The 13,673-nt window shown below is 32.3% G+C and overlaps 3 protein-coding genes across 4 annotated transcripts in view; 1 reads left to right on the forward strand and 2 right to left on the reverse strand.

Moving 5' to 3' along the window:
- Positions 1-3,159: 3,159 nt before the first annotated feature.
- LOC128179510 (uncharacterized) lies at positions 3,160-5,118 on the reverse strand. Of its 2 annotated transcripts, none has more exons than XM_052846939.1 (4): positions 4,962-5,118; positions 4,337-4,476; positions 4,103-4,215; positions 3,160-3,298 (listed from the first exon to the last, which is right to left on the reverse strand). In XM_052846939.1, the coding sequence occupies exons 2-4, from the start codon at positions 4,382-4,384 to the stop codon at positions 3,190-3,192; spliced, it is 270 nt and encodes an 89-aa protein (XP_052702899.1). In that variant the 5' UTR covers positions 4,385-4,476; positions 4,962-5,118; the 3' UTR covers positions 3,160-3,189. The 2 variants fall into 2 exon arrangements, with proteins under 2 accessions (XP_052702899.1, XP_052702898.1); XM_052846938.1 differs by having other exon boundaries at positions 3,160-3,349.
- A 44-nt stretch (positions 5,119-5,162) lies between these two features.
- LOC128179509 (uncharacterized) lies at positions 5,163-7,411 on the reverse strand. Its single transcript, XM_052846937.1, has 5 exons — positions 7,203-7,411; positions 6,953-7,043; positions 6,505-6,592; positions 5,903-5,985; positions 5,163-5,712 (listed from the first exon to the last, which is right to left on the reverse strand). The coding sequence occupies exons 1-5, from the start codon at positions 7,258-7,260 to the stop codon at positions 5,550-5,552; spliced, it is 483 nt and encodes a 160-aa protein (XP_052702897.1). The 5' UTR covers positions 7,261-7,411; the 3' UTR covers positions 5,163-5,549.
- Positions 7,412-8,685: 1,274 nt separating this feature from the next.
- LOC128179821 (uncharacterized) overlaps positions 8,686-13,673 on the forward strand; it is a 32,568-nt gene continuing 27,580 nt past the window's right edge. Inside the window, 6 exon segments of the mRNA XM_052847452.1 lie at positions 8,686-8,823; positions 8,935-9,100; positions 11,408-11,597; positions 11,829-11,939; positions 12,158-12,215; positions 12,432-12,613. Coding sequence (XP_052703412.1) covers positions 9,026-9,100; positions 11,408-11,597; positions 11,829-11,939; positions 12,158-12,215; positions 12,432-12,613 — 616 coding nt within the window. The 5' untranslated portion in view covers positions 8,686-8,823; positions 8,935-9,025.

Raw genomic sequence — 13,673 nt, forward strand, 5'->3', positions numbered from 1 at the left:
TTGCACTTAGAGAGGGGAGCAAAATTCTTACTCAGTTGAATGATGTAGCAAACATTTTAAATTGCATGTATAATTTTCAATATGATTTATTTTGTTACAATTTTTAAGATTCATATGTACTGAGAAACAGGAGCATTTTTACATTAATGGGTGCCAATAATATTGCATTGAACAATAAAATTTTAAAACTTTTAAGCCCAAATATTTCTTCTTTGAAAAAATTGTATTGATGAACATATAATGCAATTTTAGAAATATTCCATTTTCAACCTTTACCATTTCATAAGAATGAGTTGCAGTTCTCAAATCAATAGATTTGATCGTGCCATGATCGAAATTATCACCTCATAATATTGAAAGAATGATTCCTTATTACTTATACTTAAATAGTTTTCAGCAAATGTAGATTAAATATTTGAATATAAATAAGCAAACCCCGTTGCGCCACAAGTTTAGATCATTTGATTTTATTGGACTGTATGGTACAAAACTGATACGTAGTGTTATCACAGGCAAAGACACTGTAAAATGTAAATATTTCAACTTCAAAGCAGGGACCTAGGCTAGCTTATTGTTCAATTGACATAGATATCTACTACCTAGGGGCTAGGTGAGTGGCTACTTAGAGGAAATTTAAAATTAGGCTTTAGTTATTTACATTACAACATGTTTTCCAAGATGAAAGCCTGATTTCTAATGTAAACAAATATTCCAAATAAATTGCTGAACATCTCAGAGTAGGAGACATTGTTATGACAACCTGTCTTTGAATTGTTTTCAAATCTTAATAACTTAATTGGAAATTGTCATCTGACAAAGTCGGTGTGTGTGGTCTTAAACTAAGATGGCCTGTAGAATGACTTGAAATGCATGGTTCATGCCAGGGTTTAATTCCACAATATTCCCCTTCCTTTCAAAGAACTAGGTACAGTTTCAGTCATACTGTGGTTTCATTGATATTCAAGGGTATCAATTTTCGTGGATAAAGCGAGAATCAGTTTCAAGGATACCTATAGATATTCATGGCCAATGACCCTATCAATACAAAATGTTAATAGAAATTGCACTTCAATGAACATTTAATTTCGTGGATCAATTTAACAATGAAATCCACGAAAATTGGTATTCAACGAATATTAATAAAACCACAGTATTTGGCCCTGTTTTTTAAAAGTCCGCAGCTGTTGCCCACGATGAAACTCGCATAATAAATTTATCATGTGATATCATAATATATACTAATTTAGCTGTGAGCGATGGCTGCGGACACATTTTCGTCTTCAAATAACTCTGAGAAAATGTGCAGTTTTTTATCATTTTTGACCAAATCTTAAATTAGAAATATGCCAAAGTGTTGAAGTCATAATTATTTTTTGAAACAAGATAAAAGTGTATAATTTGATATTTTACATACACACATGTTCAAGATGGCATATGTGTATTTTTATAAGATTTAAACAACTTTTGAATTTTAGGGCAAATATTGAAGGAAACTGTACCTTCTTCTTTATTTATACTGTTTACTAGATCATGATATGTACATAAAACAGTTAATACTCTTCAGGGTTAATATGTACATGACCCAGACTGGGTTAAGATTTCTTTGGGGTTGTATATAGACTTGCAATGAGAAAGATACGACAGTCAAGTACATGTAGGCTTCGCTGTCAAATTAATTAGTACATGTACGTGGTTGAACACTAGACTAAAGATGCAGGGGAGATAAGTTGGTACATAACTGGAAACTTAAAGGCCAAGAGCAATTGTAAATAATTTTAAGTTGATTTTGGAAATTTAAATCATCCTGTACTGACCTTCCATCATCTACATTAAAAATAAGTTTCCTTAATTTGTTAACTTTATTCCAATAAGTTTATTTTGATAATTTTATTTAAATGAATGCAACTTTCTGAAAACATACTTGTATGCTCAATTTACAAAGAATGATATTGTATAACTCTTTTTCATATCATTACATGTATTTGTACATGGTGTTCATCAGCAATCTTGTTCATGCATTAAAGTAAGATACGAGCCATTCATACAATGCAAGTGCTTCACTATGATTTGTTGGCAACAACAGCGAATTTTCAAACATAATGTTTTTACATTCCTCTTCAAATTCTGGCAAACACCCAAAAGCACTTTGATAAATGCAAAATTCTTCAGCTGCATCCACATCAGCCATATCTATCTCCATTTTGAAATCATGTGTACCTGAAAAATTAAAAACTTCATTGTGATTGTAGATCCCCTCTTCCCAAATGAGTTTTATCATTGGTCTGTAGATTTTGCCAGTTTTTGGTACTTATAAAGCTCTGAGGCACATTTATTTAATGTGCAATTAAACTTAGGATAAGTTGTATATAAAAAGCTCTGGGGATTAAGCTTGGAAATAAACACTTTTATATGCTTGATAATGATGTTTAGATATAGAATCTACCTTACAAAAACATTTTTAAATGCCTGCTTTGATTTTTTAGTTCAAATTTTTAAAAAAGTGAATTCAGTGTTATAACGGGCAAGAATAGTGTTTTTAAAAGACTTATATTTACATTCTACTGTGTTTTCCCATTAAATTCCGTGATGTTTAAATGCCTCTAAATGCAACACCTATTCACTGCGTATGAATTTACAAGTAATTTACATAAGTAGTTCTCAAACAGTGATTTCTATGTTATCGGTTAAAAAATGTATTTCATAAATGTTGTCAAAACACCATGTTTTATAATTATTCAACAAAACAGTTGACTTTATTGTTAAAACCAAAATTTCAATAGTTACTTTTCATGGATTATATTTTCAGGCTCGTCGATCTCATCTCAAATGTCTCTGTTATAACCAGTTTAAACCGGTTTTACAAATCAGCTGTTCTTGCTGTTACTAATTTACTCCTTCCGTGATCTGCACTTTATATCGATTTATTTAAGTAAACAATTGGTTTCTTCAGTAGGGAAATGTAAATATAAGCATTAAATGATTTATTTTTGACGTCGTCGTGTCAATAACTGCCGTCAGATGAGCAGACAAATTATCATAACGCGCTAACGCGCGTTATTCAATTTGTCTGCTCACCTGACGGCAGTTATTGACACGACGACGTCAAAAATAAATCATTCAATGCTATAATCCTTGGTTCAAAATTGATACTTCTCCCCAACCAAAATATAACTAATAATAATAGTTTCTTTACTTGCCGTATAACTCTGGAAGATAATACATCAAGTCTGGTTTTCCACCAGGCAATTCAGCAGACTTTGTGTGTCGAATTCTGTGTTGATTCCACTCCTGAGCACACCTATTAAGATCATCCTGCACAAGTTTTGTGAAGCAAAATCGTAGACATTCCCTGTATTTGTTGCGAAAGAGAAAAAGCAGTGGGTTTTTTTTATTCAGCAGTTTTAAAAAATTGTTTCCCTACCGAAGATGCTCAACATTGATTTGAGGCATCCTTCTATCCCTTCAATTTATGGATAGGGCCATTTAGGCAACACACCCAAAATGAATAAGAATTATTTCATGTTTGTTTAAAAGTTAATTCCCAATTTTATTAGCTGCAATAATGTAACCCTCTCCAATTTTTTATATCTTAAATTTCTTTCCACCAAAAAAATAATTGGGAGAGGAAAGGCTACATTATTGAAGCTACATTTAAAAAAAAAGTTAATTCTTAAACTGATGAGTTTCTAAACCTTGCAATGCTCATGGTGTGACTGAGACATAAAAAAGCTAGAAAAGAGACAGGAAAGCTTATACATGTACCATAATATGTCTTGTTAAAAGAAGAATGAAAAGTAGTATAAATTGGGCAAAACTGCATGTGACATTAACCTAATCTTAAAAGAAGTATGTAGATCCTAACCAATTTACATTTATTGGACAAAAACAATACAATAATTCAGTAATTAATCCAGAGACATTGAATTTGAGCTAGTAGCCTCATTCTCTTTATCACAAAATGTTTAATGATACTGCCACAGGCAGTCTACATTTCATCCATCAAAATGTGTTGGTAGTATTAAATGACACAGCTCCTAGTGTAGAAATGTATGTACCAGTGTATCAGCTAGATCTACATCTATTACTTTGTGCAATAACTTACAGCTGAACATGGTCCGAGGTAGAAAACTTTCCCATGTGCTCCAAATTGCTGAAAAATTCAATCCAGAATTGTCCACCACCTTGTTTGTTGGACAACCACCATCGTTCGATTCTCTGAAGGGAAACAGTCAGGAATAATAAACTGTAGCAAAACATTATTTTTTATTTCTAGTTTTAATTCATAATACTGCAATTGTAATGTATGTAAAATTTATTTGGACATTATTTGTTATACTTGATTTGAAGGTGATGATCCTGTAAGAAAACTTTTCTCTCCAGCCATATCATCATCATGATACCACCGAAAAGCCCTTTGAATATCAGCGATGATGCAGTTTTCTGTTCCTTCATCTGATCTTATACACCTTGGAACTCCTGTAATTCATCCAAAGGATTAGACAAAATAATCACCTATAAGTTACATATAATTTTACAATTTAATTCAGATGAAGCCGGACCATTGCATTTACAGATGTCTTTCTACTAGGAGGAAGTCATGGCATTAAAAATAATAGACTTGAAATATTTAATACTATGCACATATGATAATGTATTGGATTTCGTATAGCTTTGAAAAACTTCACTGAGAAGAAGAATTCATTAAGAATTCATCATCATGATTATTTTGCCCTTAAACCTTAGTTCTCAACTGAGATCACATATTCAAATTTAAGTTCAGCTACAGTTACTAGTTATCCAAAAGCAATTTAAAAAGCTAATCCAGTTTTTTTTAACTCAAATGATAAATAAAATTTATAACCAACAATTTGATTTGTTGTAGAGCTCTAATTTTATATAAACTTAATTAAAAATGTTTCAAGAACTGATCAAATCAGTTCTAAGATTATGGAAGACTTTACCTCTCAATTCTCTTAAGAAATCCAAAAAATATGAGGCGATCACCTTGGGATCATTGTTTGATCTGCCTACTCTTAGCCACAACACACGTCGAGAAAATCTTTTCAAAAAATAAAAAGCACAATCATGTATTCATGCCAGGAAAGATTTTAGACTAAAATTAAATATGACATATGATTATAATTAGTTCATGTTTAAATTAATCTTTTTATGAAACTGAATTATTTCAAATAATCAAACCATTATGAATATATCAGATTTTGTCAGAGAGAGGGTTTTTCCTTAAAGTATAAACAATGTGTGTTTGAGAAATACTCTCCAATTAACTGGTTTAATATGTAGCCAAATCATATTTGGGCAAAAGCGATCTTTGACCTTGACAATGAACCCATAATACATGTGACCCTAATCTAACTTTTAAAAAAAATTATACATAGACTGCAAGACATGTTTCAGTTGTGAAGAAGTTTAAAGACATAATTTCTGGGCATAAAACTGTTTCATTTACATATATTAAATTATCATTTGACTACGTATATATATTACATAACTGACACAGCAACACATACATGTATATACCCGCAAACACATCAATGAATTGCGAAACCGAATCTTTTAAGCTTATCATATCCATCGACATGCAATAGATAATTAGGGCCTTTGTTATGATATACTCTTCTCTTTAGACGCCTCTGTTTTCTTTCCAAAACACCAATAGGGTCCAGTTCCTTTTGAATGGCCAAAACCTGTTCTCTTAATGATTCAATATATAATGCCATTGATCAAAACATACTAGTATTTCACAATTCACAAGTATGTTAATATCTATTAAAGTTTTTCAATAAATTGCATTACTCAGTTATATGTATTATTGTTTTCATACAGTATATTTTGTTCCGTATTGCCTACTACCCTTTTCTGGCATGATGTACAAATACCCAACCTTGAAACCACGAGTCCATGTGACAAAAGACGACGCTGTAGTCCACGACATCCAAGAGAAGAACCACTTCCATTTAATTCCTCCTAATTTAAAAATAAATGTAGTTTGAAATGTATATTTTATTATCAATACATATGAATAAAATATAGTTATGTCATTGTATAAGGATATATGCTAACATGCATGTAACACATTAATAAATCTACCAATTGATTACTTTACCTTAAATATTTAAATAATTCATAAATTCAACAATTATTTATTCATGTAATTTAACTAAATGCAATTGTACATTTTAAAATTTCTTTGTTTTGGTAATATACAAAGCACCTGACATGAATTTGTAACATGTTTTAATAAGTAGTGTATATTTTTGTGAATGAATAATTTGACCTTAAATTTGATCTTGTTTTAATTTTATTCACAACAAAATAATTAGCACTTTTGTTATTATAACTAATAACAGAACAGTTATTAAAGATATAATTTACATGAGCTCCATGTAGTAGTTCAAATTATGGTAATGAAAGAAAGGAAAATATATAAAAAGGACCTTTAAGATTTATATATTTTATTTTGGATTATTTGAAATAACGTTTTACCATGATAGCATAAGATGCCTCAACAGTGTTTTGCAGCATTCGTCTTCTTAGTCCCATCATCGCCAATATTCTTTTCAGATGTCTTATACTGGGTGCCAAAAAAATCTGGGATATATTTTGTTTCTACTATGATATTAATTAATTGTGCTTATACACATTATAAAAATCATTAAGCAAGCTATTGAAAACACTATAGCTATCAGTACCTATGGCTGTTATTTGCTGTGCAGCAATAAATTATATCTTACATCCAGTGGATGTATAGGCTTATTGATGCCTGTGCACTTTTCAAAAGAGAATACATGTGCATATCACCTGCAGCAATATTTGTTACTTGGCTCTAAAAATGATATTTTGGTTGGGACTTTCATAATCAATTTATAGTAAATACGGGAAATGCCATGAAACAATGTTCAACATAATTATACTGATCAATCTATATATTTACCTGATAACTATTTCATGTCGTAAAAGCAGGATACCACAAATCTCTAGATTTGTGTACCCACCGTAGAAATAGTCTCGAATGAGGTCTTCTCCTTTATCAACAAAAAAATTAATAGTTTGTAAAAATTACAAATATGACAGAAGAAAATATATTATATAGGGCATATTGAGAGAAAATTCGGTCTCTAAAATTTTTTCATTTGATTAATGAAACCTTTTTCAAAAGATAAATATCAAAAGTTTATATTTACGAGTAACGTCTTCCCTGTGATTGCCTTCTGTCAAAGACGAATATCCCATTGGGTTCATTCTGCATTTTAAAAGAGATGAACACGTTAATTGCAATCAGCATGCGCAGTCTTATATTTCCGGACACGACTTCCTAATAGACTGTGAAACTTGCAAAGTTGCGTTAGCGCGACGGCGTGTTGTGCAAAGTTGTGTTAGCGCGACGGCGTGTTGTGCAAAGTTGTGTTAGCGCGACGGCGTGTTGTGTGTTAGCGCGACGGCGTGTTGTGTGTTAGCGCGACGGCGTGTTGTGTGTTAGCGCGACGGCGTGTTGTGCAAAGTTGCGTTAGCGCGACGGCGTGTTGTGTGTTAGCGCGACGGCGTGTTGTGCAAAGTTGCGTGAGCGCGACGGCGTGTTGTGTGTTAGCGCGACGGCGTGTTGTGCAAAGTTGCGTTAGCGCGACGGCGTGTTGTGCAAAGTTGCGTTAGCGCGACGGCGTGTTGTGTGTTAGCGCGACGGCGTGTTGTGTGTTAGCGCGACGGCGTGTTGTGCAAAGTTGCGTTAGCGCGACGGCGTGTTGTGCAAAGTTGCGTTAGCGCGACGGCGTGTTGTGTGTTAGCGCGATGTCTCGTTTATCTGAACGCGATGTCGCGCTAACGCAAATGGCCCTATCCGGACACCATACTTTAATGTGTGTTCATGGCATGAAATCCAGATTCAGATAAATGTGTGCTAGCCTGGTTCGCTGGCCTATCCATAATTCCTCACAGGAACCAGACTAGTTCAAGCACAAGTTGAATTTTCCACAACGCATCCGGTTTTGCCTCGCTTATATATTTTCCAATGTTTATGGAAACTGTCATTAACGTAAACATTGGCGTTTAACGAGGTTGAGTTCTGTCCGAATGCTCATGACTGCGCACCGATAACTTTCTTTTGAATTGTGTTTTCGTACAATGTCAACATTAAATGTAATGTTCAGTAGTTCAAACATTGTGATTGTATAAATTTGATAGGGTGAAATGCGAAGATGGCGCCATTGTTTTCCGGTATTATAAACTATGCATGAAGCAGATGAAAAGAAAGGAGGACTAGCTATTGCACAATATGCCAATTTTTTGGAGAGAAAAAAATCAAATTTAATATTATCCCTGGACCAAACATGTTTTAACTTTACCATTTGGTGACTTTTTACTATAGTTTTCATATATTTAAAAGAAAAAAATCCCTAACGCAGAAATACAAAAAGTATGGGTACATTTGTAAAACTTGAAAACAAATCCCCACAGTGCCCCATAGTAAAAAGTGTTAACTTTCGAGACGACCACCTAGGAATTTGGGGTGGTTTATATATTATTTTTTTTTAAATCCTAAAGCAATTGATATAGAAATAAACCTAAGTGCAAGAAATTTCATTCAAAATATCTAGGGTAGAAATAATTAGACTCGGCCTTATTAAATAAAGTACGGCATTCTCATTGGCTCTGAGAGATCACGTGACGATGACATACCCGACTGCCTGTGTGATATACTTACCATAGAAACAGGAAGGAATATATCTCGACCTTTGAACAGTTGAGAGCACCATGTAATGTACCAGGAAAAGTAGCGAATCAGAAACCGAAGTTGATCTTCTATGTAATGTAAGTAAATGCAAATGCATCTTTTAATAGGATCGAGAACAGTTAACTAATTTTGAGAATATTCATTTATATTGCTCATAAATATCTAAAAAAACCTGTTTTTATTTTTAGGTCAAGAGCAGATTAAATTCATTTTAAAAGAAGCTTAAACATTGTACAAGAGAATTTACGAGTCCTCGCATGCTCCTCTAAAGAAGTCAAGATGAGTTTGCATGCCAAAGTGTGTCTTGTGGTAGTAGGAACTTTCTTTGTCTTCGTTCTCGTTCAAAACGAAAGTGTAAGTACATTATCGTCTTTAATCCATAACATTCTTCAAAAGTAACTTAGAATTACAATTGAAATATGGAATTGGGGTATCCAATCCATATTAGACCCAGATTTAATGATTCTAAATGCATAACGGGTGTGTATGGGCTTTTTACTTTGGCATAATTTTCAGGTTTCGGTTTCAGTATCAATCGCAACTTCTCGGGCCTTTCCGGCAGGCTCGGAAATACACCTCGAATATATTACCTAGGCGTCCATGACAACCCCCCTTTTTAAATAAAGCACATTTTACGATCTGTTTAGATGTAAGCTAGACTTCAATAAAGTAAATGATATACCCTAAAATATAACACAGAAGCGACTTATAAGGCCGTCTAGCCGATACTTATTTTAATGTGAAGCGACTCCATTTTGTATAAAATTCTAACATCCGGTAATGGTAAATACATCTGAACATATAGTACATGTATATTTATAGACTTGGGAATCTTTGATAAAAAAAAGCAAACACAACTAGTAGAGTAATTGTTCACGATCAATTTGAGGTCTTTCCACCCTATTATTTTTATGTTTTATTGCAATGTAATCAATAAAACATTTTTCTGCGTAACTTTATAAAAAAAATCAAAAACTTAAATATGGCAGTTTTTGGGGGTTTTACCTTGGCTTTTGACCTTTATGTCACATTGACTGGTAAAGGTCAACATTTATTTAAAGAGGTTTGATGACCCTACGATGTAAGGTTCAAAAGTTGTAAGTGATTTTAACAAACTTAAGAACATTTCAGAGGCGATAACTGCTAAAAGGGATACTCGGGCTTTTTCGGTTTGATAAACTGAAGAACCCTTTAAGAGTGTTGAATACATTAGTAAAAGTTTCAAGTCTCTTTCTCTAACAGTTAATGAGAAATAGTGATAACAAGCTTTTTGTACAATAGGGGCAATAACTCTATAATTGTTTCAAGGTAGGAGCTGAAGGGTTATATTTTGAAATGTCTCAAGAAGTCCTACTACATCCCTGAAATTTTTTTTTGGACCATCCTAAACAAAAGAGATCTAAAAGCTCATTATTTAACAGATTTTCAAATGACTTTGACCTTTATGTCGTTTTGTTTGGCCAAGGTAGACGCTTTCATCCAAAGTGGTCCGAAGTCTCTATGACAAATGATAAAAAAGTTAGAAGTGATTTTATAGAAATACAAATACTTTCAGGGGCAATAACTACTAGAGGGGGGGGGGGGGGCTCAGATCCTTTCGGTATGAATAGATTGAAGAACCCTCTAAGTGTACTGAAGACATTAGTAAAAGTTTCAAGTCTCTATTTCTTTTGGTTTCAGAAGCAAATGGTCATATGGTAACATAACTTTTTATGATCAATAACATAAAGAAATCAAAGTACTGAAGAACTGACGGGAGTTGATTTTGTCGATGTTTATTTATTTTAAAATCAATGATATGTTATTTTGCATGACAAGTACATGTAATTTCTAATTTGAATTACGCACAGTTTTGTAATATGAATTTTTTCGAATTTTTCGACAAGAATGTCGAGAAACCCCCATATGAATCATGTTAAATAATACTTAAATATAAAATTAATTCAATCAATTCAATTCAATTCAATTCAACTAAACGCTCGGCTGGCACCGTAAATCCCCGACAAGGATTTACGGAGACAGCCGAGCGTCGAATTGAACGAGACTATATTGAACTCTGCATGGTGTAGGAATACATACGACTACCAAAAATATTTAAATTAATCGTACCATTTAAAATCTGACTATTTTCAAGGTATTTATAAATAAGTTTCTTTGAAAAACAATGCTTTAGCATACATAACATCGAATTTATCAATTATTTTCAAGAACTAAGTCTTGTCAGCAACAATGACTTGTGCTGAGGTCCAAACACTGTTTCACTTTCGGTTTGTCTGAGTAACTGCATAGGAGAGTTGATTAAAATCAACTCCCAAAAATTGTTTGAATATCTCTAGAAATAAAAAAGCTGTCCCTGGAAAAAAAGAGAAGGAAAAAAATAACAAAAAACATAAGAAATACAAGAGGTATTTCACCTGAAAGGTGGAAAGACCTAATGAAAGCCTCGAAACATCTGTTAAATATAACTATCTAATTTAGTTTATAAAGACAGTTATTCTTTTTTAAACATTTTAATTCAATGATGCGTTCGCTTTTTTCTAACAAAATAGAAATAAAATATTCCTTTATTCCTTATATTAGTTTAGTAATAAAAAATACTCGCAACGCTTTTTCGACATTTTTAAAGAATATCTTGATAAATAAAACGTTCTTAACTTTCAGAGAAAGCTTGCCGGATACAAGTATCCAGTGTACACTACAGCTTTTTGTCCAAGAAATGAAACAGAATGGGCTGAGAGGTCGTCAGCTCTCAACTGTAACAAAAGTAACGGTTACACGTGTTTACCGAACGGAAACCTCGATCAGCTCTTAGAGTTCTGTTATATAGTACCCGTTGAAAGGATTCAGAAAGGTAAACATTTCTTTTATAAATTTTAACTAATTTTGGAGCTAGTATTAATTTTTTTTCTATTTGACCTGTGAACAAAACAGGTTTTTCGCAGACATCAGTGCTTATTGATTTTTTGTTAAACTATATGCCAGATTTAAATTGAGTGCATTCATTTTGAAAGAAATATTTCGCAAGAAACGTTAAGATTTTCAGATAATTTGGGAAATGAGTTAACCTTTGATTTATTTTCAGGTTTTTGTTTGTATTTAGTGAAACGTGTTTCACTAACTAATTCATACAGCTGCAGTCATTTTACACAAGGGTGTCATAACCACTCTTTTTTCAGCAATGAAATCTATAAATGTAAGTACAAGCACTCCATTTTAACACAGAGTATGTCTAAATAATATTAATTTATGCATCATTACTGAGTTTATGGATAAAAATAATAGCATTATCTTCCAAAACAACAACTGTAATTTGTTGCATGTTGCCGTTTCTGTTATTGTTTGGCATGTTTTGAATCAGAATTACGATATAGATAGTGTGCAAACAAAAAGGATAACGTTATTGTTTTACAGACCCGGCTTGCATTTCACTTGGAAATGGATGTTTCCTTGCTGAACCATCTTGTAAAAGGTAATGTGTTTTAAAGATTTGATTAAATTCGGTCAGATACAAATCATAAATGTATGAATATCTTATTTTAAATATCAAATCATTTGTTTCAAAAACATATAATATGTGAAAATGCTTATAATAAACAACACTTTATTAATATTTTATAAAATTGAATGCTATACAAAGACTGAAATTTTTTTAAAAAACTTTTTATAAAAACATTTTGTTAAACAGTACAACGCCCCCTCATATTCAGAGAACTACACAGCAATTTAAAAATGCCTCTATCAACAAATGGAATGGAAGTTTAGACAACACACCAATCAACGACAATGATGAGGCTTTATTTGTTCCAATATTATTAGGAATACTCACCCCTATATGTATTCTCTCTTTGCTGTCTGGCTACTACATAAGTAAGTTTATTTTTTTCGTCTTGTGATACTATGGACTAAATTCTTAATCATTAAAAACCCCGCTCCCCCGAAACACGTAGTTCAAATAATAATATTCAGTTTTACCTGTGTCGAAAACTTGAGAAACAACTATTCCAAACTGTTTTCGCTCGTTTATGTCAAACATGTTGCTTTCTCCTAAAATATGCAGGCATAAATATCTATATACAGTCATTTCGTGCATATCTTCTATAATTTTATTTAATGCCATGGTATGCGATTGCAATGATATGCTATGGGATTTGTATGAGATGCTGTGAGAATTTGAAACGAACAGCTTCATGACGTGGTACTTATATGCTATGGCATGGTATGAAATTTAATCAAAATCGCCCCCATACACAGATGAGTTCCAAACATTTTGAGAAAAATGATAAAAAGCCAAAATTGACCACCAATCTGCAATCTGAACATTAATTTTTTTCTAATAAAAGCATTTTAAACTGATTTAAAATAATGTAGTATGGTATGCTGCAGCATGATATGACGAATGAGAATCTATGAGATTGTTTGCTATGGTATAAGGTTTTAATTTTATGGCATCAGATTCCAATGTTATATGTTTTGAGAATTCAATGCTATGCTATGGTACATCTTGTAAAAAGATGCTTCAACTGACTGTAGTTACGCAACGTCATAAATAGACACGTTTTGGTACATTTAGTGGCTGGCATTGTAATTCATATGTTAAATATTCTTTTAAAATTTATTTTAAGCATTTTTCAAAATATCAATCTATTGATTAAAATACAGGTTTCCTCTTTAGAGATTTCTTTAAATATTTAGATCCATTTTATTCATTAAAATTAAGATTTACATATTTACACATGATACCCATTTTCACATTTACATGCGAATGAACTTTATCTTTTTTGATATTATATTTCATTATCAAATAACTTTGATGTATTTTTAAACATTAAAAAAAGGATTATGGGCTCTGTTAATACAAAATGAAACCAAGTTTGCTGTCACATTATGGAAATCTAGTTACAAATCAACATAACAATTAAAATCATAT

Source organism: Crassostrea angulata, chromosome 4 (genome assembly GCF_025612915.1).
Source record: "Crassostrea angulata isolate pt1a10 chromosome 4, ASM2561291v2, whole genome shotgun sequence".
NCBI classification, from domain to species: domain Eukaryota; kingdom Metazoa; phylum Mollusca; class Bivalvia; order Ostreida; family Ostreidae; genus Magallana; species Magallana angulata.